Source organism: Dipodomys spectabilis, unplaced genomic scaffold, assembly GCF_019054845.1.
Source record: "Dipodomys spectabilis isolate Male_0828 unplaced genomic scaffold, ASM1905484v1 ptg000095l, whole genome shotgun sequence".
NCBI lineage: Eukaryota > Metazoa > Chordata > Mammalia > Rodentia > Heteromyidae > Dipodomys > Dipodomys spectabilis.
In genome coordinates, this window is record NW_024870772.1 from 23530756 (window position 1) to 23554643 (window position 23888).

The 23888-nt window shown below is 36.2% G+C and overlaps 1 protein-coding gene across 1 annotated transcript in view; it reads left to right on the forward strand.

The window, feature by feature from the left end:
• Rb1 (RB transcriptional corepressor 1) overlaps positions 1–23888 on the forward strand; it is a 133845-nt gene that overhangs the window by 57773 nt on the left and 52184 nt on the right. Inside the window, exon 17 of the mRNA XM_042685770.1 lies at positions 518–714. Coding sequence (XP_042541704.1) covers positions 518–714 — 197 coding nt within the window. The remainder of the gene's footprint in view (positions 1–517; positions 715–23888) is intronic.

A 23888-nucleotide genomic window follows, 5' to 3' on the forward strand; every position in this document is an offset into this window, starting at 1 on the left:
GGCATAAAAAATAATTTTAAGTACAGGTTATTTTGTAAATAATGTCACAGATGTTAAAGTTTTACATGCAGAAACAAAAGGACAATAAAAGAGAAACTCTGAACATATTACAGAATCATTTTAAACACTAAACATTTTAAAGAGATGAAATTAGCAATATTTTAAAAAATCATTCCCTCTTTGCACCACAGATTAGTGAAAGTTAAGTGAATATGCTAATGCATTTCTGGTAAGATGTTAAATTTGTCTCTGAAAAAAGTTTGGAGTGTTTTAAACTTTTGCAAATTTGACATTAACTCTGAGCTCTTTTTCTTAGAAAAACATACATGTAAATATACTTAAAATTAAGAAGCCTATTTCATTCAAGTCTGTATATTCTAGAATAAAATATTCTACTATAAATAAAGGTTGTTGAATCTTCCTGCTATATGTACCATCTTTTCTTTGTGAAAACCTTCCAAATAAAATATTTAGGCCTTAACATTTCACCTACACATTTTTTTCTTTTATTTTTTAGGAAGTACATCTCAGAATCTTGATTCTGGAACAGATTTATCCTTCCCATGGATTCTGAATGTACTTGAATTAAAAGCCTTTGATTTTTACAAAGTGATTGAAAGTTTTATCAAAGCAGAAGCTAATTTGACAAGAGAAATGATTAAACATTTAGAACGATGTGAACATCGAATCATGGAATCTCTGGCATGGCTTTCGGTAAGTAACTAGCTAAAATAATTAAAGATACTTATTAGCATATAGCTAATAAATAATCTGATAGTGAGAATTTTGCCTTAAGAGCAAACATTCGATTTAATGAATAATGCATTATTCAGTGTACAGACTAACAATTAAGTGGGATATTAGAATAGACATTTATTAGTACTCCCCAGATCATCTGGTACAGTGATTTGAGAATAGCTTTCCTTAAAACATAGCATTTTAAAGTAAAGCAAAAGACTTTAAAGTGTTTAGGTAGTTTATTTCAAATACAGTTGTTATAATGTAAATGTTTTTAAATTTCAACAAAATTAACAATTTGAGATTATGCTATTTAGGTGATTAAAATTACACTTTCTAATCATTTAGTGGGATTCATTTTTGTTCCATTATTTAAGCTAACATAAAACTACACTATTGTCTATTATAGGCACTGTTTAAAACATGATAAGGGCATAAATCTTGTTCTCTAGGCATTCTGTTCATAGCACATAGCTAGTGATAATGCCTTTGACTTAAATGCAGCATTTCCTATATACCAATTGTAAATTACTACAATAATATTTGCGGTTTTTTTGTTTATGATAGGATGGTGTGAGACCGATAGGCCCCAGAATTGAAATTCTAAGTGTACTTTCTAGGAGATGAAACAATAGAGAACATCTATATGATCATATATTATTAATGTTTGAATATATTACTTTTTTCATGCCAAAAACCTAGAGTAGTAGTGGGTAACTATGTGAAGATAACTCCTTCCTCACAAACAGAATGGACACTCTGTATTTTTCCCATGAAAACAATGGGCTTTATAGAGAAGGGATATGACATGCATATGTGTGTGTAATACAAACATATACACACATACAAAGTATTTATTTTAAATGATAGTTGAAAGTTTTCATAAATTAAGCCCATCTGTGCAACTAACTCTGAGGACAGTCTTTAGGTTCTATATCACAGTAGACATTTCTCATTAACTTCAGAGATTGATGGGTACATTGTCTAATATTGGTTAGGAAACATCAAATCAGTTACCATTGCCAATATTTTTGGGGGATGCTGGGAATTGAGCACATAGATCGCCAAGTCTCTACCACTGAACTAAATAATTCCCATTCTTGACTCCTATAATTCAATGAAATAATGAATATCATTGTAGTTTGAATGATCTTCTGGGGAAACAGGTTCAGCATCTTTGCTTGACAGTCTTGAGAAACACAAATTCAGGGAGATTAGCAAACAGTTTGTAAGTGTATGATGTTGGGATGATCTATTGATAAATCTAGTAAATACATTCTCTGGAAATTTGAGAATTCATCACACTTAAAGGTTGGGTTAAGTGGCTTCCAGGTATTTGGGCCTATTAACTCTATTAAGAAGTTCATAATGGGGGCTGGGAAGGTCGCTCAGTGGTAGAGTGCTTGCTTGCATGCATAAGGCCCTGGGTTCAATTCTTCAGCACCACATAAGCAGAAAAAACTGGAAGTGGCGCTATGTCTTAAGTGATAGAGCACTAGCCTTAAGCTGAAGAGCTGAGGGACAGTGCCCAGGCTTTGTGTTCAGGCCCCATGACTGACCAAAAAAAAAAAAAGTAGTTCATAATGCTAGTAGGTGATAAGATGAGATTTATATATACTGATTTCTGTAATTTGTAAATACCATGTTTTTTTCCAGTAAATCTTTACAGACATTAGGTGTTTATTCTCCAGTTTGTCTCTCTTCCCAGCAGTATTATTTACTTTTTATAATATCCCATTTACTACCTTTTGACCATTTTTCTCACTGAAGCCAGATTTTATGCAGATCTTATGCTAATTCCCCAGATAGATATGTTCTGCTGTTGTATTCCCCTAGTGATCTGGGAAGGATACCCTTCATGACATGACTCTATACCAAAAAAAAAAAAAAAAAAAAATGGCCACTATACAACCTGCACAGCATATAGAAAACAATGGCCTGAAATTATTGGCGGGAAAGAACAGGCATAAATGAAAAGACAGAGGAAAGCTCTCAGCCTGTGGAGGAGTCTCTGAGTAAGAATGGGAAAGACAGTGATGTCAGGATTCCAGTGGGAACTCTGGGTTTTCTGATAAGGGAAAGTAGAGATATCTGCAAGTGAGGAATCCTTGGCCATTGAAGAAAATGGAAGAATCTTGCAAGGGAAAGAACCAGAGAATGTATGCCCAAATTCTGAGGACCCCCATCTCTGACTGAAACCTGAATCATTCCTGTACGTAACTACTCTGAGTAGCTTAATGAAAGATAAAAGGTCTGAATTGTGACTGGAGTTGCTGCCCAGTAAATGGGAATGTACAGTTCAAGTTTAGCAATGACAGACAGGTGCCTGATAACATAGACACACAATCACTCAATCAATATTCAAGAATAAGAAAAGAATCCAGAATCTTCATGATATAAAATGATGTCAAAATGTAATTATAAAATTACTTATCATACAGAAAAATCAAACACGTTTTGAGAGCTTTAACTATTTGATGGCTCAAATGTTCTTTTTAAAAAGCTTTGTGCTTTTTCTATGTCAGCAGTTCAGAGTGTGGGATAAGTTTCCTTGGTGGTACTTGAAACTACTTCAGGGAATCTGTACATTACTGATAAGATGTAATTTAGCTTTTCGTAGTCTGCTGATATTTAAACAGATGATCTAAAGCTATTAACACCTTTGCATGAATTAAAGCAGTGGTAAAAAACTGGCTAATAGTGTTGGATTCTTAAGCACTGCACACTTAGTTTTTAAAAAAGTATCAGTTTCACTTAAGATATTTTTGTTGGAAAATATTGATTTGATTAAATTCTCCCTCCCTCTTTATTTTCTCTCTCTCTTTCCTCCCTTTCACCTTCCTTCTTCCCTTTTCCCTTCCCCTTCCCCATTCCCTTTCTCTGTCCTCCCTCCCTCCCTCCCTCCTTTCCTTCTTCCCCCCTTCCTCCCTCCCCTCTTTCCTTCCTTCCTTCCTTCCATCTACTATATTTTTAATCTTTAATTTTTTACATCCTTGTGTACTAATTCTAAGGTCTAGTTCCTTTTATGTCTGTTTCTGTTAACTTCTATTTGTTTTCCTTTTTCTTTTTTTTTTTTTCGATACCCATACTGGAGTTGAATTCAAGGCCTCACATTGTTGCTTAGCTTTTTCTGCTCATGGCTGGCATTCTACTAACAGCTTGTTCTTCCTTCCTTCCTTATTTCTTGGTGCTAGTACTGAGGCTTGAGCTCAGGGCTGGGGCTCTGTCTCTGAATGGCTTTACTTAAAGCTAGTTCTCTATGACTTGAGTCACAGTTCCACTTCTGTCTTTTTGGTCATTAATTGGAGATTAGAACCTCATGAATTTTCCTGCCTGGACTGGCTTCAAACTGAGATCCACAGATCTCAGTCTTCTGAGTAGCTTGGATTACAGGCGTGAGCCACCAGTGCCTGGCAAATCTCCACTCTTGAATATATGTTTTTAAAACATTCAATTGTGAAACTGAAGGATATGTAAAGGTACATACCACAGAATTCTTAGTTGTCTTGAGGACAGTTGTTGGTTGAGTTGAGACTGAACTAGTTGGTGTTTTTATAAAAACACACATATTGTACTTATGAGATGGATAAGCAATTGTGTACATTTTCCTGATAAATAAAACAAGCTTCAACAAAAACTTGACAATGAAAGTTACCAATGATAGACTATATCTTCAAGTGAAAACTAGAATTTTGGGAAGCCTTGTTCATCACTGTTACCTTAACGTCTTTCCAATACATGAAAAACTTTTCTGATAATATTAATGCTGATATCAGTGAATATGATTTTTATATGTATATTTTTTAACATTTGAGAAATCTTCATAATTCAGGGAATTAATATTACAAATGATTAATGCATCGTTATAAAGGTATAAGAGGTTCATTAAAAGTATGATATACTAATTGTAAGTTCTTAGACTGAAAAGTTTCTGTTCACTGATACTGATTCAACAGTGCATCTAATCTTCAAGTACCACTTGTTGAATTTGATGTAGTGTCAAGGAAGAAAGACCAAAATTACCTAAAAAGTCTTTAGAAGTCTCTTTTTATCCCTCTAAGGGGGAAAGTGTACACTTTTTTCTGTATATTTCAAAACAACATACTGAAAGAAAGTAAATATAAAAGCAGATGTAAGACTCCAGATCTTTTGCTAAATCAGATAATAAAGGCATTAGAAAGATTACCATGCCACTCTTCTGTTGTCATTGTTTAGAATGTTTTTTAAAATCAAAATACTAATTTAACCTATAATTGTTTAAAATAAATCACCTATTTTAATAAGATTTTGGTTTTAATTAAATTTTAATTCAAATAAAGCAATACCAATATAGTAAATATACACACACACACACATACACACACACACATACACACACACACACACACACACACACACACACACACAGAGCCTTTTTGGATCCTCAGTAATTTAAGAATGTAAAAGGGATTTTGTTTTTGTCAGTAATGGGGCTTGAACTCTGGGCCTGAGTGTTGTCCCTTAGCTCTTCAGCACAAGGCTAGTGCTCTGCCACTTGAGTCACAGCACCACTTCCTATTTTCTGGTTGTTTCTTGGAGATAAGAAATAAGAATCTCAGGGACTTTCCTGCCGGGCTGGCTTTGAACCTCGATCCTCAGATCTCAGCCTCCTGAGTAGCTAGGATTACAGACGTGAGCCACTAGCGCCTGGCAGAATATAAAAGGTTTATAAGCTCTCTTTCTTGTTTAACTACCACTCAGGACAAGCAGGTTTGTTTCTGCCTGTCCTCAAGGAAATACTTTTCCCTGCCTTTTTGTTTACCACATTTTAAAGTTTCCTTTTGCTTTTTCCTCTTTTCTTATACTAGGCTGTAATCATCCTTCCTTCCTTTTCACTCATTTTTTGTTCATTAGCCATGCCATGTATTAGTCATGTTATAAGCCTTATGTATTATTACATATGCACACCTTTTGTTAAGTGGTTTAATGTATGACAAGCAATGAAAACAGGATCTGTCATCGTATTTTCGGATGTAGCAATGGCTTATATAATGTATAGTAAAGGACAGAGATGCGTCAATTTACCTGACTTTAAGTAGGTAATAGTGTCATTCATTAAAATAAGATACCCACCATTCGATGTCATTTTCTGGGAAAACAAATTCCATTTGATTATGTTGAGCATGAATTATAAGTATTTCTATTATAGTATGAAAAGAGAAGGCCACAGATAGAATCCTTAGACTCTCCAGCCTTTAAACAAAGCACAGGAAAAAGAATATTCTCTCTTACATAAGAAATAAAAGATGTTAGAGTCATTAAGAGAGAGCATTGTAAAGTCTGAGAGAGTAGAGTGCTTGCTGTTTCAGTCACTGTGGAAGTAACCTTGAGAGAACTGAAAAGTTCTAATAATAATGACAAAAGAAGACAATGAAAGCAGCAAGACTGCTAAATGAAATGGTGGGGACAGGATAAGATGCAAATTGTGATAAAGTGGAAACACTGATTATATGTGGCTTTCTTTAAAACGAAGTTTGCCTATGAAGGAAACTACAGATACAACAAAAGTAAAGACAGAGCTTGGGGAGTGGAAGGTAGGGGAATCAATAGGAATTAAATGGTAAAGAGATATTAGGAGTATTCTCTATGGGAAACAATATAGTGCATTAAAACAATAATTTTACTTAGGAGTTTGTAGGTCAGGCATTCAGGAAGAACTTGGCAGTTTATCTCTGACCATGTGGTGTCAGCAGATGTCTAGAGGTAGATGTGCCTCCGTGGTTCTTCTTTACTAGCACATCTGATACTTTGCTGCTTCTCCGTGTACACTTGGCACTCCTTTCTTCCTCCCTCCCTCCTGCAAGCCACATTTTATCCTCCTGGCCTTCTTGTGGAGAAACTGCTTCTTGGTGTTATTCAGATCTCCATCTGGCATTATTTTTCTTTTTAAGATTATGCTTGTATAGGCTTTTAGTGAGGATTCTTTCAACTTTTTTTTCCTTTTTTTCAAATTTTTTTTTTATTGTGAAAGTACTGTACAGAAGGGTTACAATTACCTGGGCAAGATAATGAGTACATTTCTTATCAAGCATTGTAGCCTCCTCCTTTGTTTCCCTTTCCCATCCCTTCCCACCCTCCCCTCGCCCCCCCACCCAACCCTCCTCACCCCCTCCCCCTCTTTCAACTTTTATATATCTAGAAGGGATTGAAAGATACTTGGCTGAGCATAGAATTTTAAATTAAGTCTTTTTCTTTCAGTGATTTAAAAACATAACTTCTGTTTTCTGGTATGCATTGTTCCTGACGTAATCTGCCTTGTATTTGTTTTTCTACGTGTAGTAGGACTATGCTTTCAGGCTGCTTCCAAGATTTTCTGACTTAAAATTGCCATTTTAAGCAATTTGGTTATGATCTGCCTTGATGTGCCCTTCATGTTTCTTTTGTTTGGAATTCTGCTTAGATACATGAACTTACTGATAGCACATTTGGAAATTTGGGTCATTATTTAAGATATTTTTTGGCTCCCCCTAGCTTTTCAGTGTGCATTTTAGTCACATAAATATTAGATTTCTTGACATCCTACAGCTTATTGATGTTGGTTTTTGTTTTTTTTTAATCAAGTTTCCTTTTCTATATTTTGTTTTGGAGGATTTATAAAATTACATCTTCAAGTTCATTGATTTCCCTACCCCTTTGGAAATATCTAATACGCTATTCATTGCATCTACTATATTTTTAATCTTTAATTTTTTACATCCCTGTGTACTAATTCTAAGGTCTAGTTCCTTTTATGTCTGTTTCTATTAACTGCTATTTGTTTTTCTTTTTCTTTCTTTCTTTATTTGGTACCCATACTGGAGTTGAATTCAAGGCCTCACATTGTTGCTCAGCTTTTTCTGCTCATGGCTGACATCCTACTAACAGCTTTTTAAAGTTAAGTGGAGATAAAAGTCTCTTAAGATTGTTGGTTGGGCTGGCTTCAAACCTCAATTCTCAGATCTGAACTTCCTTAGTAGCTTGGATTATAGGTGAGAGCAACTGGCAGCTGGCTACTATTTTTTCTTTTAAAAATTTGTATTTTTGTTGGACATGCAGGCTCATACCTGTAATCCCAGCTACTCTAAGAGAAATGAACATGATTTCAGTACAAAGCCAGCTAGGGTAAAGGCTATTACCCTATGTGAAAAATAACCTAAAGCAAAGAGTGCTGGATGCAATCCCTGAGTTCAGACTTCAGTACTACCAAAATAAGAGAAATCAACACACATGTCTGCTTGCTATATATTGTGAATTTTACCTTACTGGGTCCTAGCTGTTTTCATAGTTCTTTTAATATTCTTTGATTTTATTTTGGGATACAGTTAAATTATTAACAACTACTTGATCTTTTCCATGTTTCATTTTTTTCCCCCTGTTTTTAGACAAAAAGCAGTCTACATAACTAATTTCTCCCCACTGCCCAGGCAGTGTCCTTCTGAGTTTTCTACATCAAATATAGATAACAGCCTTTTTTACTTTAGCTAGTAGAAATCAGAATTCTTTCGTGCTCCAGGCCTGGGATGGTTCTACTCTTTGGGGTGGTTTTTTTTCCTCCAATTGTTTAGTTCCCTTGTTTATTGCCAAAGTGACTCTCTACTTAACATCCTTGTTTTTTTCATATCTGTTATTTTGGAACTATTGGTATCCAATTGTGTTTCTTCTTCTTATGTCATTGCCTGGAAACTGTTTCAGTAAACTGTGGCAACAGTGAGGATCACCATTGGTTTTCCATCTCTCAGAGATCTCAGATTGCCTGTTCAGTGCCTGAAAACTGTTGTTTCATTTAGGTCTCATTTATGTCTTTTAATACTGCGGTTGTTTGAAACAAATCTGGTCCCTGTTCCTTTATTAGGGCTGACAGGATCAATAAGCATAAGAGTTTGTAATGGATAAAGTACTTACAAATATGAAATACATGCACTTAAAAGAATTTTAGAGGATATTTCTGACTTCCTACAGTAAATACACTAAAGTGCTAGTTATTATTTCTTCTAAATTTTAGTAAGTATCAAAACTGAATTCCATTTAAATGTCAAATGTAGTTGGATTCTGTTATTCCATTTTTCTGTGGAATATTAGGAGATTTCTTCATGAAATTACATTAGTTTGATCAGCGTACTTTTACATAAGAAAATATTGACAATTACTTTCCAATTGTTTTTCAATTATTTTTTTCCAAATTTTAAAGGAAGGAAAATACATCAGTACATTGATAATGGCTAGCTCCTATTTTTAGAGTTCTTATTTGGTGACAAACTTATAAGTAGTTTTTTTTTCTCTAGTATTCTTTTGAAATGTCAAACTTGACAGGAAGTGAACACAAAAGGGAGAAAAGCCTGTAGCCTGGAGAAAGCCAAAAAAGGATATCTGTTGTCTGTTTGAATAGTGGGTCATTAACCTCTGGTGCACTTTGCACAAAGGTTTTAGTATTTACCATGAGACACATTTTTTAAGTTTCTCTTTATAAAAAACTATGTGTCAGGAAGGCAAATGAATTATAAAATAATGGTTAAGTCACAGTTAACCACTAAAGACAGTGAAACAATAGAAGTCATAAAGTAACACAACAATTATGCTAATTTATTTTAAAAATCAAAATTTAGAAATTTTATTATGTCTGAAGTTAAGGCTTTACTTTTTCTCACCCCGACCCAATTTATTCCTAATGTCATGTTCCTAACTTGTACAGTCAACTAGTAGATTCTCAGTTGACTTAGAAGACTTGACTTCACTATTCAGAACTGAAATTATTTTATTCAAAATACTGCTTTACGCCCAATATCTCCATTTTTCTATTACTTAAAAACTTTCTAGGCTTGAATATCAAGCAGTCTCTCCATCTTGTTTTCTATAATTTAAAATAGACTTTGATGCTAATTATTTATTTAAATTCAGAGCTTGAGCTCAGAGTCTCATAACTCAGAGCTTTCTTTTCACTGTTAGGGTTCTACCACTTGGGGTGTCCCTCCATTTGGTAGTTAATTGGAGATGAATTTTTTTGACGGGGCTGGCTATTAACTGTGATCCTCTAGATCTTAGTAGCTTAAGTAGCCAGGATTAAAGACAGGAATCCAGTACCTGGAATTCCTATAATTATTTTTTTAGAATTTTATTATTAAATGGTTGTATGAAGAGGGGATAATTCCTTAAGTCAGTTATGAATGTAATGTATCTTTTCAGTGTCACCTCTTCCATCATTCTTCCTATCCCTACCCTCGACTTACGTAGTTCAATTCTTTTCATGATGTACATTGACTGTAATGACTGCATTTGTTCACCCTTCCTCACTCTGTTCCTGTGCCTCTGACCCATTGCCCCCTCCCAAAACATGTTTTTGTTTCCTGGTATTCATTTTGATAAAGAGTTCATTAGTAAGCCGGGTGCCGGTGGCTCATGCCTGTAATCCTAGCTACTCAGGAAGCTGAGATTTGAGGATCGAGGTTCAAAGCCAGCCCAGGCAGGAAAAGCTGTGAAACTCTTAGCTCCAATAAACCACCAGAAAACCGGAAGTGGCACTGTGGCTCAAGTGGTAGAGCGCTAGTCTTGAGCTGAAGAGCTGAGGGACAGTGCTCAAACCCAGAGTTCAAGCCCCATGACCAACAACAACAATAAAAAAGAGTTCATTAGTTGCTCAGGGTAGTTGACCTTTGGACTTATCCACTAAGTTCTATATGATTTTTAAAAATATTTTACCATGCCTCTCAGATTTAATTATTTTAAAAATCCATTTTAATTTATATTTCCATAGACCACCTTCTTATATCATCGCCTTCTGCCTGCTCTGGTCTCCCACCTTTTATGCTACTGTCTACCTTTTTTGTTTGTTTGGTTTTTTGCCTACTTAGTTTTCCTAAATGCTATTCCTGGTATGTTCCTGTTCAGGGACCTACAGTATCCTCCACTGCCTTCCAGGAAACCTAACATCTTTGCTATGACTGTGATAATGTAGCCCTGTCTTGTTATCACAACTCTATTAATTCCTCACTGCCATCTCTGGTTCAAACCACTTTATCCAATGAGAGCTGGCATGCATATTATGGGACATGGAATCAGAAGACGTGATTTTAGCTCTTAGCACTTCCATGTACAAGTTAATGTGTGTTAGTTTCTTCCTTGTAAATAGAAACATTTGCATCTTTTCTCCTGTTGATGATGCTGAGGATGAAACTAGGAACTTATACATGCTTAGCTCTACCATGCTTCAGCTTCATAAATTGAGATATACCAAATGACTAAGGTCCTTTAGAATTGTATATGTTGTTCTTACAAAGCCATTTAATGCTCAGAATTTCTTGTTATTACTGAATAAGAATCCATATTCCTTTGGATTGATTTAAGATTTATAAAATATTCAAGAAAATTATATATATATATATATACATACATATATATATATATATATATATATATATATATATATATATATATATATATGGGGGGGGGGGGTCCGGTCGTGGGGCCTGAACTCTGGGCCTGGGCGCTGTCCCTCAGCTCTTCAGCTCAAGGCTAGCGCTCTACTACTTGAGCCACAGCACCACTTCCGGCTTTTTTTCTTTTTGCTTATGTGGGCTGAGGAATCGAACCCAGGGCCTCAGGTATGCAAGGCAAGCGCTCTACCACTGAGCCACCTCCCCAGCCCGAAAATTATATATTTTTTCCTTTTGGTGCTAGTGCTAGGGATTGACATAAGTGCCCCTGTGCTGGTCCTGATCTTTTATGCTCAAAGCTAGCACTCCACAATTTGAACTACAGCTCTGCTATTGGCTTTTTGGCTCAGGGTTTTGTTTTGTTTTGTTTTGCTTTTTTGTTTTTTAGTTTTTGTTTTTGTTTTTGGGTCAGTCATGGGGCTTGAACTCTGGGCCTGAGCCCTGTCCCTGAGCAATTCAGGTCAATGCTAGCGCTCTACCACTTTGAGCCACTGCACCACTTCTGGTTTTCTGATGGTTGATTGGAGATAAAATCTCGTGGACTTTACTGCCCAGGCAGGTTTAAACTATGATTCTCAGATTTCAGCTTCCTGAGTAACTAGGATTACAGGCTTGAGGATACCAAGAGAAGAATAGTTTTTTTAAGAAAGATAACAGAGCTCACTTTCCTGTTCTCCTTTAGCCCAGTTCTTCCCAGTTCTCTCCTCTCTGGGCTGTACATGATATTCTACTGTACATCTACTATTTTTAAAGGAACTGTTACTTGCCTCTGTGAATTGTGTGGGTGTAGATATTTACACATACACACACACACACACACACACACACACACACATCATGAATATATATGAGACAGTCTTTGGCCTTCAAGGAGTTTGGAATCTAGTAGAGAAGTGAATCAGTATAAAAGAATAGTCATGTGCTGGGAAGGTGGCTTAGTGGTAGAGCGCTTGCCTTGCATGCCTGAGGCCCTGGGTTCGATTCCTCAGCACCACATAAGCAAAAAGAAAAAGCCAGAAGTGGCACTGTGGCTCAAGTGGTAGAGCGCTAGCCTTGAGCTGAAGAGCTGAGGGACAGCGCCCAGGCCCAGAGTTCAGGCCCCATGACTGGACCCCCCCCCCCAAAAAAAAAGTCATATGTGGATGAGGGAAAATTGTAGCAGGTTTAGAAATGTGCAGTGGTACATGAGGATTAAAATGGTGTTAAAAGCTAGATTGTAGAGTACCTACCTTTGTAAAACTGAAAACATAACACTATTGGTAAAGTATATTTGCTAGAAAAGTGAATACACCAAATAATTTTAAGCACAATTTTCTTTTTGGTTGTAGTTCAGTTTGAACTCAGAGCCTTGTACTTGCTGGGAACTGGGGCTTGAACTCTAAGTCTCCGTCTCTTGCTTGTTTTTATTTTTTATTTTATTTTATTTTTTGGATCTGGTCGTGGGGCCTGAACTCTGGGCCTGGGTGCTGTCCCTCAGCTCTTCAGCTCAAGGCTAGTGCTCTACCACTTGAGCCACAGCGCCACTTCCAGCTTTTTGCTTATGTGGTGCTGAGGAATCGAACCCAGGGCCTCAGGCATGCAAGGCAAGCGCTCTACCACTGAGCCACCTTCCCAGCCCTCTTGCTTGTTTTTATTTGTTCATAGATAGTGCTCTACCACTTGAGACATGCCCCAGTCATTTTTACCTTTTCAACTTAGATCTCATCTTTTCCCTGCCATTCTAGGATTGCTTCTCCCATGTCTGTCTCTCATGTAGCTACACATATGTGCCACCATGCCCATCCAGCTTACTGGTTGATATGAGGTCTCACTAACATTTTGTCTAGCCTAAGCTTGAGCTATACTCTTCCTAATCTCTGCATCCTGGGTATCTTAGAGTAGGCACTAATTATTTTTTACAACAGGTATTCACATAACTTTTTTTTGGGGGGGGGGGTCCGGTCGTGGGGCCTGAACTCTGGGCCTGGGCGCTGTCCCTCAGGTCTTCAGCTCAAGGCTAGTGCTCTACCACTTGAGCCCCAGCGCCACTTCCGGCTTTTTTCTTTTTGCTTATGTAGTGCTGAGGAAGCGAACCCAGGGCCTCATGCATGCAAGGCAAAGCACTCTACCACTGAGCCACCTTCCCAGGCTTACGTAACATTTTTTGAAGGAAATCTTTTTTTGTTTTGTCATTACTAGAGATTTGAACTCAGGGCTCCCTTCTCTCATTGATACCACTGTAACATTTATTTTGGCATATGGAATATTATAAAACAGGGAAAATATCAAGGAATAAATTCCAAATAGAATTCTAATATTCATAAGAAAATTAAGATGCATAGATACACAGTAAATGTCAAAAGAAAATAGGATAGTAACTCAGTTCATGTAAATAATTATTTTACTAAGTATTCACTGAAATGTATATAGAAATGATTGCTTTAGAAAAGATCCAAGAATATTGATGGAGTGTTAGAGTACCTGCCTAGCAAGCACTGAGCCCCTGAGTTCAAAATCCCTTACTAAGAAAAGATCCAAGAATATATAAGCTCAATTTAGTAAAATAACTTTCTTCTTAGTTACTCAGGATCAAAGTAAGGCATTAAATGTATTGTTTTTGTTGACTCTACACGTTATGTAAAACACAGACAGTGCAAGTCTTCTTTTGTATTTAGTTTTCTGTAAGCACAAGTTCTTAAGCTAAGTCTGTTTGCAGTTGAAACAAAATCTTTGTCTAAATGTTTTCTCAAGCAAATTCTAGTACTTGGTTGGATCTTTTTTTAGACCCTAAGTCTATTCTTTTCTCTATGGATTTGCCCCCTCTTTAATCTTGGAAATTGCAGTTCATTGTGGAGGAGAAGGTACTTTACCCCTCACCTCTACACCGTCCACACTGTACCTACTTCTTTGTGCGATGGCACAAAAAAATTCAGGTTGAAAAATTTTTTTAGTAACTCAGGAATGCCTTTAACTAGCTTATAGAAACTTTATTTAGAAAGCAATGCTTTAAACCAGCTCATCTCTCCCTTACTTCTTTGGAATGTTTCCTTATACAAATTAGCACTAGACTTACAGTGTAGGAATAAGAACAGACAATGTCCATTATGTATATGTGTATATATGTGTGTGTGTGTGTATATGTGTGTGTGTGTGTGTGTGTGTGTGTAAACTGAATTAGGAACCTTGAGGAGATAAGTGGAAATGGTAAAGATGAAGGGATAATAAAAGAGATGACTCTGATCAAGTTCTTGTACACAAAAATTGACGTGTTAAACTGAAACCCCTTTACACAACTGTTTTTATAAAAAGGAAAAAATTGCCAATGTTTTTATACATGTAGAGGCACTATAAAAGGTGTTTACATTTGCTAACCCCTTTATATTTTCCAACTTTATGAACAGAAGCTTTCATTATCACAGAAGAAACATGCACAGAGAAATGGAGACATCTTATTTTGTCCATAAAACTAGTTGGTAGTAGTACAGTCAGCATTTTTACTCAGGCTCTGGGTCCATACTGTACTTTATGCTGCTTCTTGGTGTGTATTAGTTAACTGTTTGAAATTTGGGCTGTCAGAATTAGTTTCTTTGTGTTTTATCTGTGCCTGCCTTTTTCCTCATATGTGTTACTGTGTTGTGGTAGGAGTCTGAGTTTTGTATCACAGGTCTTATTTGTCTGGAAGGATAAACACTGCTCTCTCTGTTTAATAGATAAAGAAACCTAAGGTTCAGAGATATCATGTGACTTGCTTTGGTGTAGTTCTGAACATGTATGTCTCACTATCTCAGTCTTTCTTATTTGTAAAATGGGGAAAATAATGCTGATCATTTAGAGTTGTGAGGAATAAATGAGCATATATAAGAATGATAATAAGAAACATTTCAGTTGTTATTTCTCTTTACTTTATTGCCTTTTCCATGCAGTGATTTCTTAAGAGCAGAGAACCAAGAACGTAGGTTCGGTATTGGGCTTGTTTGTCCTCCCTTTCCTGCTTGCCCCATATATCCTATCACCTTCTCAAAGTGGAAAGAATTTAGGGGAGAAAAGTTGTCAATGAACTCTGGCATTGTTAAGTGTAGGAGGGTTGCTGTTACACATCTGTTGGAATTTGTTATATTGACTGAGTTATGATTCATGTCAGTAATTAATCCTGACAGCGCTATTCCCTACTCAAGTACAAACAAAAAGGAGGAATAGCTCCTATGCTTAACCTGTGGGAATTGAAGCACTTGTCCTTTTAGAGGGGCCAATACAGGTCTTAAAGGCTTCCTGAATACAGTCTTAAGAGTTTTCAGTTTAAACTTGTTATCTCTTCTGGAGTTGTGAAGATAGAATTCTGCATATGCAAAAAACAAAGGAATACCTTATGAAGTATCTGTCCTAATGTGTATAGTTTAGTAAAAAGCTGTTTTGTTTATATACTGAAAGCATAGCCAGGGACTTGATAATATACTAGTCAAGCACTATAACTATTGAGTTATAACCTCAGCCCTTGATTTTCTTTTTTTTACATAGTCTTGAATGTCCATGAATTTAAGATCTTCCTGCCTCAGTCTTCCAAGTCTTCCAAGTGCTAGGATTACAGGCATGACATACTGTTATATTTTAATGATAGTAAGAAATACTGAAACTTAGCAAGAATAATAAAAATATTTTGTGTGCTGGTCCTGAGCTTGAGCTCAGGAAGTGGGCACTGTCCCTTAGTTTTTTTGCTCAAGGTTAGCTCTCTACCACTTAAGCCTCAGCTCCATTTCTGGCTGTGCTTATGGGTACATGTGCATGTGTGTTTAATTGTAGATAAGTGTCTCATGGACTTTCCTCCCCAGGCTGCCTTTGAACTGCAACCTTTAGATTTCATCCTTCTGAGTAGCTAGGATTACAGGCATGACATACTGATGCTTGACAATAAAAATGTTTTTGAAAATCCAACCTCTTGCATTATCTTTCTTACTACTGAGTATATTGAATGCCAGGCACCTGGGGCTCACACCTATAATACTAGCTTACTCAGGAACTGGAGATCTGAAAATTGAAGATTTAAGCTAGGTCAGGCAATCAAATAGACTCTTTAGTTAAACTAGCAAAAAGTTGAATTTAGAGGCTCAAGTAGTAGCACCAGCCATGAGTGAAAAGCCAAATTATAGCTCAATGTCCAATATTGGATATTTTTGGTACTAAATATTTTCTTTATACCAGTGCTGGGACTTGAGCTCAGCCTTGATCTAACTTAGATTTCTGTTTTTAGTCATGTCTCTAGTCTAGCATTTTACTGGTTAACTTGAATTGTAGTTTCAGAGACTTTTTTTGCTCAGGGTTGTTTTCAAACCTCAATCTTTGACATCTTAGTTTCTTGAGTAGCTAGGATTCTAGGTGTTAGCTCTCAGTTCCCAGCTAGAATTATGTACTTTTAGGTCACTAGCTAACTTATTAAAACTCCCTTATATTGAAATAGGCTCTCTTGAAAAAAAGAACTTTTCACAGTTAAATTCCAGTGAAAAATGGCTGGCCTATAGATGATAGAAGCTAGTAAAGATTGTCATGTTAATGTAAAAAATTATATCCTTGACCTCTGTAATTACTTTTGAATGAACAGCTCTATAATCTCTTGCGGAGTAACTATATATCTCCTTTTTTAAAATAAACACATCAGTAGCTTATACTGAATTACGTGTTTTTTTAAGTATTTTGATCTGATGAAAAAGTTTTGAGACCACAATATAAAATATTATGAAATCAATTATTTTGGCCATTAATAAAAATTACATGTGTGATGCATGAGCCAGTTCACTGTTGGTTCTTTACTAGTGTTTTTTATTTAAATAAACTGCTGCTTCTGTTTATCAGCCTTTATCTAGAAAATATTTTCCTCTGAAGAACCTAAATTCAGAGTGAATACTTTTTTTTTCTGCCAGAATTGAGGCTTGAACTCACATTGTTGTTGTTGATCATGGAACTTGAACTTTGGGTGGGACTGGACACTATCCCTCAGCAACTCAGATCAAGGCTAGGGCTCTACCACTTGAGCCACAGCACCACTTCTGGTTTTCTGTTGGTTTATTGGAGATAAGAGTCTCATAGAAGGGGCTGGGAAGGTCCTCAGTGGTAGAACACTTGCCTTGCATGCATGCACGAGGCCCTGGGTTCGATTCCTCAGCACCCCACAAGCAAAAAGAAAAAAGCCGGGAGTGGTGCTGTGGCTCAAGTGGTAGAGCGCTAGCCTTGAGCTGAAGAGTTGAGGGACAGCGCCCAGGCCCAGAGTTCAGGCCCCACGACGGACCAAAAAAAAAGAGTCTCACAGACTTTCCCAGGCTGGCTTTGAACCGCGATTCTCAGGTCTTAGCCTCCTGAGTAGCTAGGATTACAGGTGTGAACTACTGGCACCCAGCTGAATCCCCATTCTTCTTTTGTTTTGTTTTAGATTATATCATATATTTACTTTAAAAATTTTTTTTTAATTTGTTATTGTAAAGATACTGTACAGAGGGGTTACAGTTACATGAGTACATTTCCTATTGAGCATTGTTACCCCTGAACTAACATTCTTTTTTTATAATTTGATAATATTTTTATTATATTATCTTTAAGTAGTTGTACAAAGAAGTTCCCATTCTACAAAAGAGTATATAAACACAAGGTGTCTGACAACATTGTCTTCACCCAGTGCTCCTAACCCATCCCTTCTCTCACTTTCCTTTTTGTTTTAATTGAGATTAGGTGATTACATAAATTTCACAGTATTATGGAATAGTGATACTTAAAGTCACAAACACATTTTAACCATTACAAGGCAAATTGTCATTATCATGATTTATAAAGTTTGTGAATTCTATGAGCTTTAACAATACAGTTATTTCTTCCATATCAGGTAATATGTACATTTCCTTCTTTTTGCTTAGTGTAAGCTGTTCCCTTTTTCCCTTTCATGCCTCCCTTCCCATCTTTGTCTTTGGATTGCTTATCAGCTCACATTCTTGATAGGCTTGCTTGCTCCTCTGCTTGAGCCACTCCTCTAACTTGTATTTTTGCTGGTTGTTTTGGATATGGAGTCTTACGGACTTTTTTTTCATTGGCTGGCTTCAACCTGCAATCCTTCAGATTTCAGCCTCCTGAGTAGCTAGAATTACAAGTATGAGCCATCTATGCCTTGCCAATATGGATATCTTATACTTCTGTAATTATTTCTTTATTTTTAAAACAGAATTGTATATGAATCATAGGTCTTTATGTCCTATTAAAATATGAGCTAACAATAACATAAAATAAATTAGAAAATTATCCTTTTAAGCAAAGTTAAGTTGAAGATTATATTGTTCATAAAATACTTACATTTTGATGAAAACCCCTTTTGTTATTACTTAGCTGGAGTAAAAGGATGTATTTTTTTTTTTGGTTGGTTGTGGGGCTTGAACTCTGGGTCTGGGTGCTGTCCCTGAGCTCTTCAGCTTAAGGCTAGCACTCTACCACTTGAGCCACAGTACCACTTCCAGTTTTCCAGTGGTTTATTGGAGATAAGAGTCTCACATACTTTCCTGCCCGGGCTGGCTTTGAACTATGATCCTCAGATCTCAGCCTCCTGAGTAGCTAGGATTACAGGTGTGAGCCACTGACGCCCGACTATTAAAAGCATTTTTAAATGGTATGACTTTTCTTGTTTTTCTTAGATGATGCTATTACTTCCTTTCTCCCTGTACCCAACAATTTTTCTGGTTCAAATTTTTTTTTGGATCAAACTGCTTTTCACATACATTTACACCCTTTATCTCCAAAAAACCTTCAGAAATGACAAATTCTCCCTCTCCCTTACACACACACACACACACACAAACACACACACACACACACACTCGATACTCAGCAGGGCTTAAGACTATGAAGTGGGGAAGTATGGAAGGAAATGGAGATGTTGATTATTTTTTGAGAATAAAATGCTAGTGAGAGGGCTGGGAAGGTGGCTCAGTGGTAGTGTGTTTGCCTTACATGCATGAGGCCCTGGGTTTGATTCCTCAGCACCACATGAGAAAAAGCCAGAAGTGGCGCTGTGGCTCAAGTGATAGAGTGCTAGCCTTGAGCTGAAGAGCTGAGGGACAATGTCCAGGCCCAGAATTCAGGTACCACAACTGTCAAAAAATAAAAAATACTAGTGAGAGTTGGCTGGAGGTGTATTTCAAGTGGCACAATGCCTAAACTTCAAACCCAGTACTCCAGTACTGCCAAAAAGTAAGTGAGCATCTATTGATGGATGTAACAAAAAAATTCTGATAAAAATTAGAGTCTTAGCCTCCAAACTTCATGTAACAAATGCAGAATGGGATGTTACTGCTAATTATTCTGATCAAAATCTAGAGATAACAATCAGGAGGATCACAGTTTGCAGCCAGTTTGGGCAAAAAGTAAGGCCCACTTCAGCTAAGTGCAGAGTTTGGCACACCTTACTATTGGCACAAAGTACAAAGGGTACAAATGTAGACACTTTTCATCTTACAGTGATGTTATAGCCCAATTACCCCTTTGATTTCAGGTTGAAAATACAACAAGAAAAAATATTTTAAACCTTTAATCTACTGAATAGCATAGCAACTCAACACTGTAAACTGAACAGTGCATCTTGTTTGCCTTTGTGGTCACATGACTATGATTCACTGTGGCTACCCAGAATGGAAACAAGTCCTATTACTAGAAAAGATTAAAAAGTTACAGTTTGAAGTATGGTTTCTATGGAATAATGTTTATGCTTTCAAATCACCATTAATGGAACCGTAAATCAGGGAGCATCTGGTTATGTCTGGCCCTACCTCATCTTAAGTTTTATGTGTATATAAATACCTAGGACTGGAGTTTCCTGATGGTGCCAAAGAGAAAAAAGTAGAAACTGGTAAATTCAGACTTCTGTAACAGATTTGGACAATTCAACAAAATATTGTATTGTTAGGTTGGATAATATTGTCCCTTACTTGGATATTTTGGAACATGACAGTTCAGTATTTCTCTCTTCATTCCACAAGAAGGATTTGGGAAAATGGAGGTGAGAAAAAAATATAACAGGAGGCTTCCTCAGTGATAGAGCACCTGCCTAACAAGGCCCTGAGTTCAGATCCCAGGACTGCCAAAATAAAAGAGCAGAAGTTTTCCAAAGTGAGATGGAAAGCTCACTTGCTGTGCCATCCATGAATGAACATGTTTTGGTAAAAATTCATGATTAACATAATACAAAAGTTTTCAAACCAAATAAGTTTGGAATAAGATCCAAATTAGCATTCTTGTCAGGAATACTAGATATTTGATAACAAAGTTCTGAGCTACACTGTCAAACTGAGGTCAAACATAATTTTCAGACAAAAAAAATAATTTATCGCTTGATTGTTATAGCTGAAATGAAATTCCTTCAGAATATACTTTAACAAAATGAAAAAGGGACAGCGCCCAAGCTCAGAGTTCAGGCTCCAATAATGACAAAAAAAATGAAAAAGGGATTGAAAAAAGGAGAGATCATGGTCTTAAAAAAATAAAAAAGCTGTCAGAGCAATGCAAATATTTTAAAAAAGAAGGGAGTTTAAGTTTCACCTAATCCAAAAATCCTTAGTTGAAGATAGAGTTCAACATGGTAAATAAAGGATTTAACTAAGGGCATACTAGCACTAGCAAAACCGTGATCAGAACTCCTGTCCTTCTGTTAATATGTTTAGAATACATTGTATGGATTTATGAACAGGTCATAATTCACTAAAAAAATTCACAAAAAAGTTCAAAGTGAGTTTGGGGGAAGATAGGATAAGGAAAAGTGATATAAGTGATGACTTTGATCAAGTACAATGTTCAATATATGGATATACCACAATGAAACTCCTCACTTTGTTCAATTCATGTGTGCTAATACAATAATTTTTAATATACATTTATTCAACAAATAGTTATTAATAATGTTATATACAAGGCAGTAATACAAATTAAGATTTGGATTTTTTTTCTTTCTTTATCTTCCTTGGCTTTAGCCAAGAGCACATGTGGTTCACAGGGCTACCACCTGTTTTTGTAAATAAAGTTTTATTGGAACACAGCTACTTTATTGATTAGACCTTCTTGTGCACTGCAGTTCAGAATTAAATTGCGCAAAATTGTGTAGCCCACAGGCCTAAAGCATTTCCTCTCTGATTCTTGAGGACAAAGTTTGCTTTTCACTGATACAGGTACATAAATACTCTTCCCAAAATAAACATTGTACAAAAAGATATATTCAGAAAAGTATCATATTCTTCAGCATTCCTTGAACCTCATCTGCACCCATGCCTTGTTATTTAGTTTATTTAGTTTATTTTTGTAAAAATAAACAGGTAAACATGGTTCCTTTTTCTCCTTTGCCTTTCCGTACATGAAGGTACTCTTACTCTTTGCTTTTATTTGCTTAATACTTCTTTCTGGAAATAATTCATATCACAATGACCAGAGTCATTTCTCCTTATTTTTAACTTCTTAGTAGTACTACATTTTTTATATGTGATGTGTGTACTGTTATTTCACCAGCTATTGATGCTTGAGAATCTAGTTTCAAATATAGTATAATCTTAACACTGCACTAACCTTACACAAATATACTTTCTCTCTTTCTTCCTTCTTTCTTTCAATTGTATGTGTGTTTGTGTGTGTATGCATATATGTGTGTATGTGTGTATGTATGTATGTATGTTGGTCTTTGCATGTGCTTCTCCTTGGCCACTATTAAATATTGAAGAACTATGTTAGTTACAGTTAACAGGTGCTAATAATTGTTTTTTAATGAGATAGGTAAGTCAAAATAATTGAGTTTTTACCCAGTTTCCACCTCAACTTCTTACATGACTTTTGTACAAGTTATTTAGACTTTTAGTTTCTGGGTTTCCTCTTAACTATTTCAGAACTGCCTTGAAACCACTAAGGTTTCACTAAGGCTATTAGATTAGCTCATCTGTAAGTATACAATACATATTTGCTACTCCTACATTCAATTAAACTTTATTTACGAAAACCAGGGTGATGGATGTAGCTCAATGTTATAAAGCATTTATTTTTTTTGGTCGGTCATGGGGCTTGACCTCTGGGCTTGGGCGCTATCCCTCAGCTCTTCAGCTCAAGGTGAGCGCTCTACCACTTGAGCCACAGTGCCACTTCTGGTTTTCTAGTGGTTTACTGGAGATAAGAGTCTCACAGACTTTCTTGCCCGGGCTGGCTTTGAACCATGATCCTCAGATTTAAGCCTACTGAGTAGCTAGGATTACAGGCATGAGCCACCACCGCCCCCTGAATATTTATTAATTGTTTAATTATGCCTACTTTGGGGTCATATTTCCTAAATTGTGTTTTTATCACTACTTTTCAGATGAAGGAGATAATTTTATACTCTTTTAAAAGGTTAACAAAGTAAATCTTGGAAAGGGAGAAGGATTTTGCAGAGAATAGAGAAGTTGCCTGAAGTTAATTTCTTGATCTTTTTTAAAAAAATCTTCCATTGCTTTGTTTAATTTATACACTGTATTCTTTTATAAAACTGTTAGCTGAGGATGGCTCATACCTGTAATCCTAGCTACTCAGGAAGCCTACATCTGAGGAGTCTGATTCAGAGCCAGCCCAGCCAGCAAAGTCCATAGGACTCTTATCTCTAGTTAACCACCAGAAAACCAGAAGTAGAACTGTGGCTTAAAGTGGTAGATCACTAACTTTGAGCAAAAGAGCTTAGGGACAGTGCCCAGACCCTGAGTTCAAGCCCCCATGACGAACAAAAACAAACAAACAAAAAAATCCCTGTCAGGTATTAGGGAATATGAGATAAAATACTAAAATACTCTGAATAATTTTGTGTGTGTGTGTGTGTATACATGATACATGCATGCCAGTACTGGGGCTTGAACTCAGGGACAAGACACTGTCCCTTGGTTTTTTGCCCAACGCTGACCCTCTATCACTTGAGCTACAGCTCCATTCTGGCTTTTTGGTGGTTAATTGGAGATAGGAGTCTCGCAGACTTTCCTGCTTAGACTGGCTTCAAACCACGATCCTCAGATCTTAGCTTCCTGAGTAGCTAGGATTACAGATGTGCACAACCAGCTCCTGATGAGAATTCATAATTTTAGTAGTATGTACTTGTTGATCTCATGTTACCAATTAAACTGTATTGTTGACCATTAAATAATTGATCGATTTAAATATGTTCTATTATCATAAATTTATTAGTCTTTTGAATTTGGAATTTATCTTTTAGACATCATGTTTTAAATGGGTAGTTCAGTTTTCTTGGCCACACTTTTTAAGAAATTTATTGTAGCATTACTTTGGGATTTCATCTACATCTTAGTGCTGTTACTAAAATAATTTATATGCAAAAATGTCATTTGTAATTAAAAACAAAATCTTCATTTGTGACATGTAGAGTTGGATTGACCTTGAAATAGAATGTTGGGAAATAATAAAGATTCTTTAGGCAATAGTAACTTAATATAGCAACAAAAGACAAAACTAATTGTATTTCTTTAGATGAGTAGTAGCTACCTACCATTTATAAATGTTTCTCAGTTGGGCAGGTGAGCTTTTCTCCATTCTTAATTTTATATCCTCAATTGAACAGCTAATTTCTTGAAATAACAGTATGTGTAATCAGGATTTTAATTAAAATTGACTTCCAATATTTTGAATGTAAATAAGATTGGATGAGTGCTATATGAAAAAGTACTTTCCTCATTTTCTTTACTTTTTTGTGTC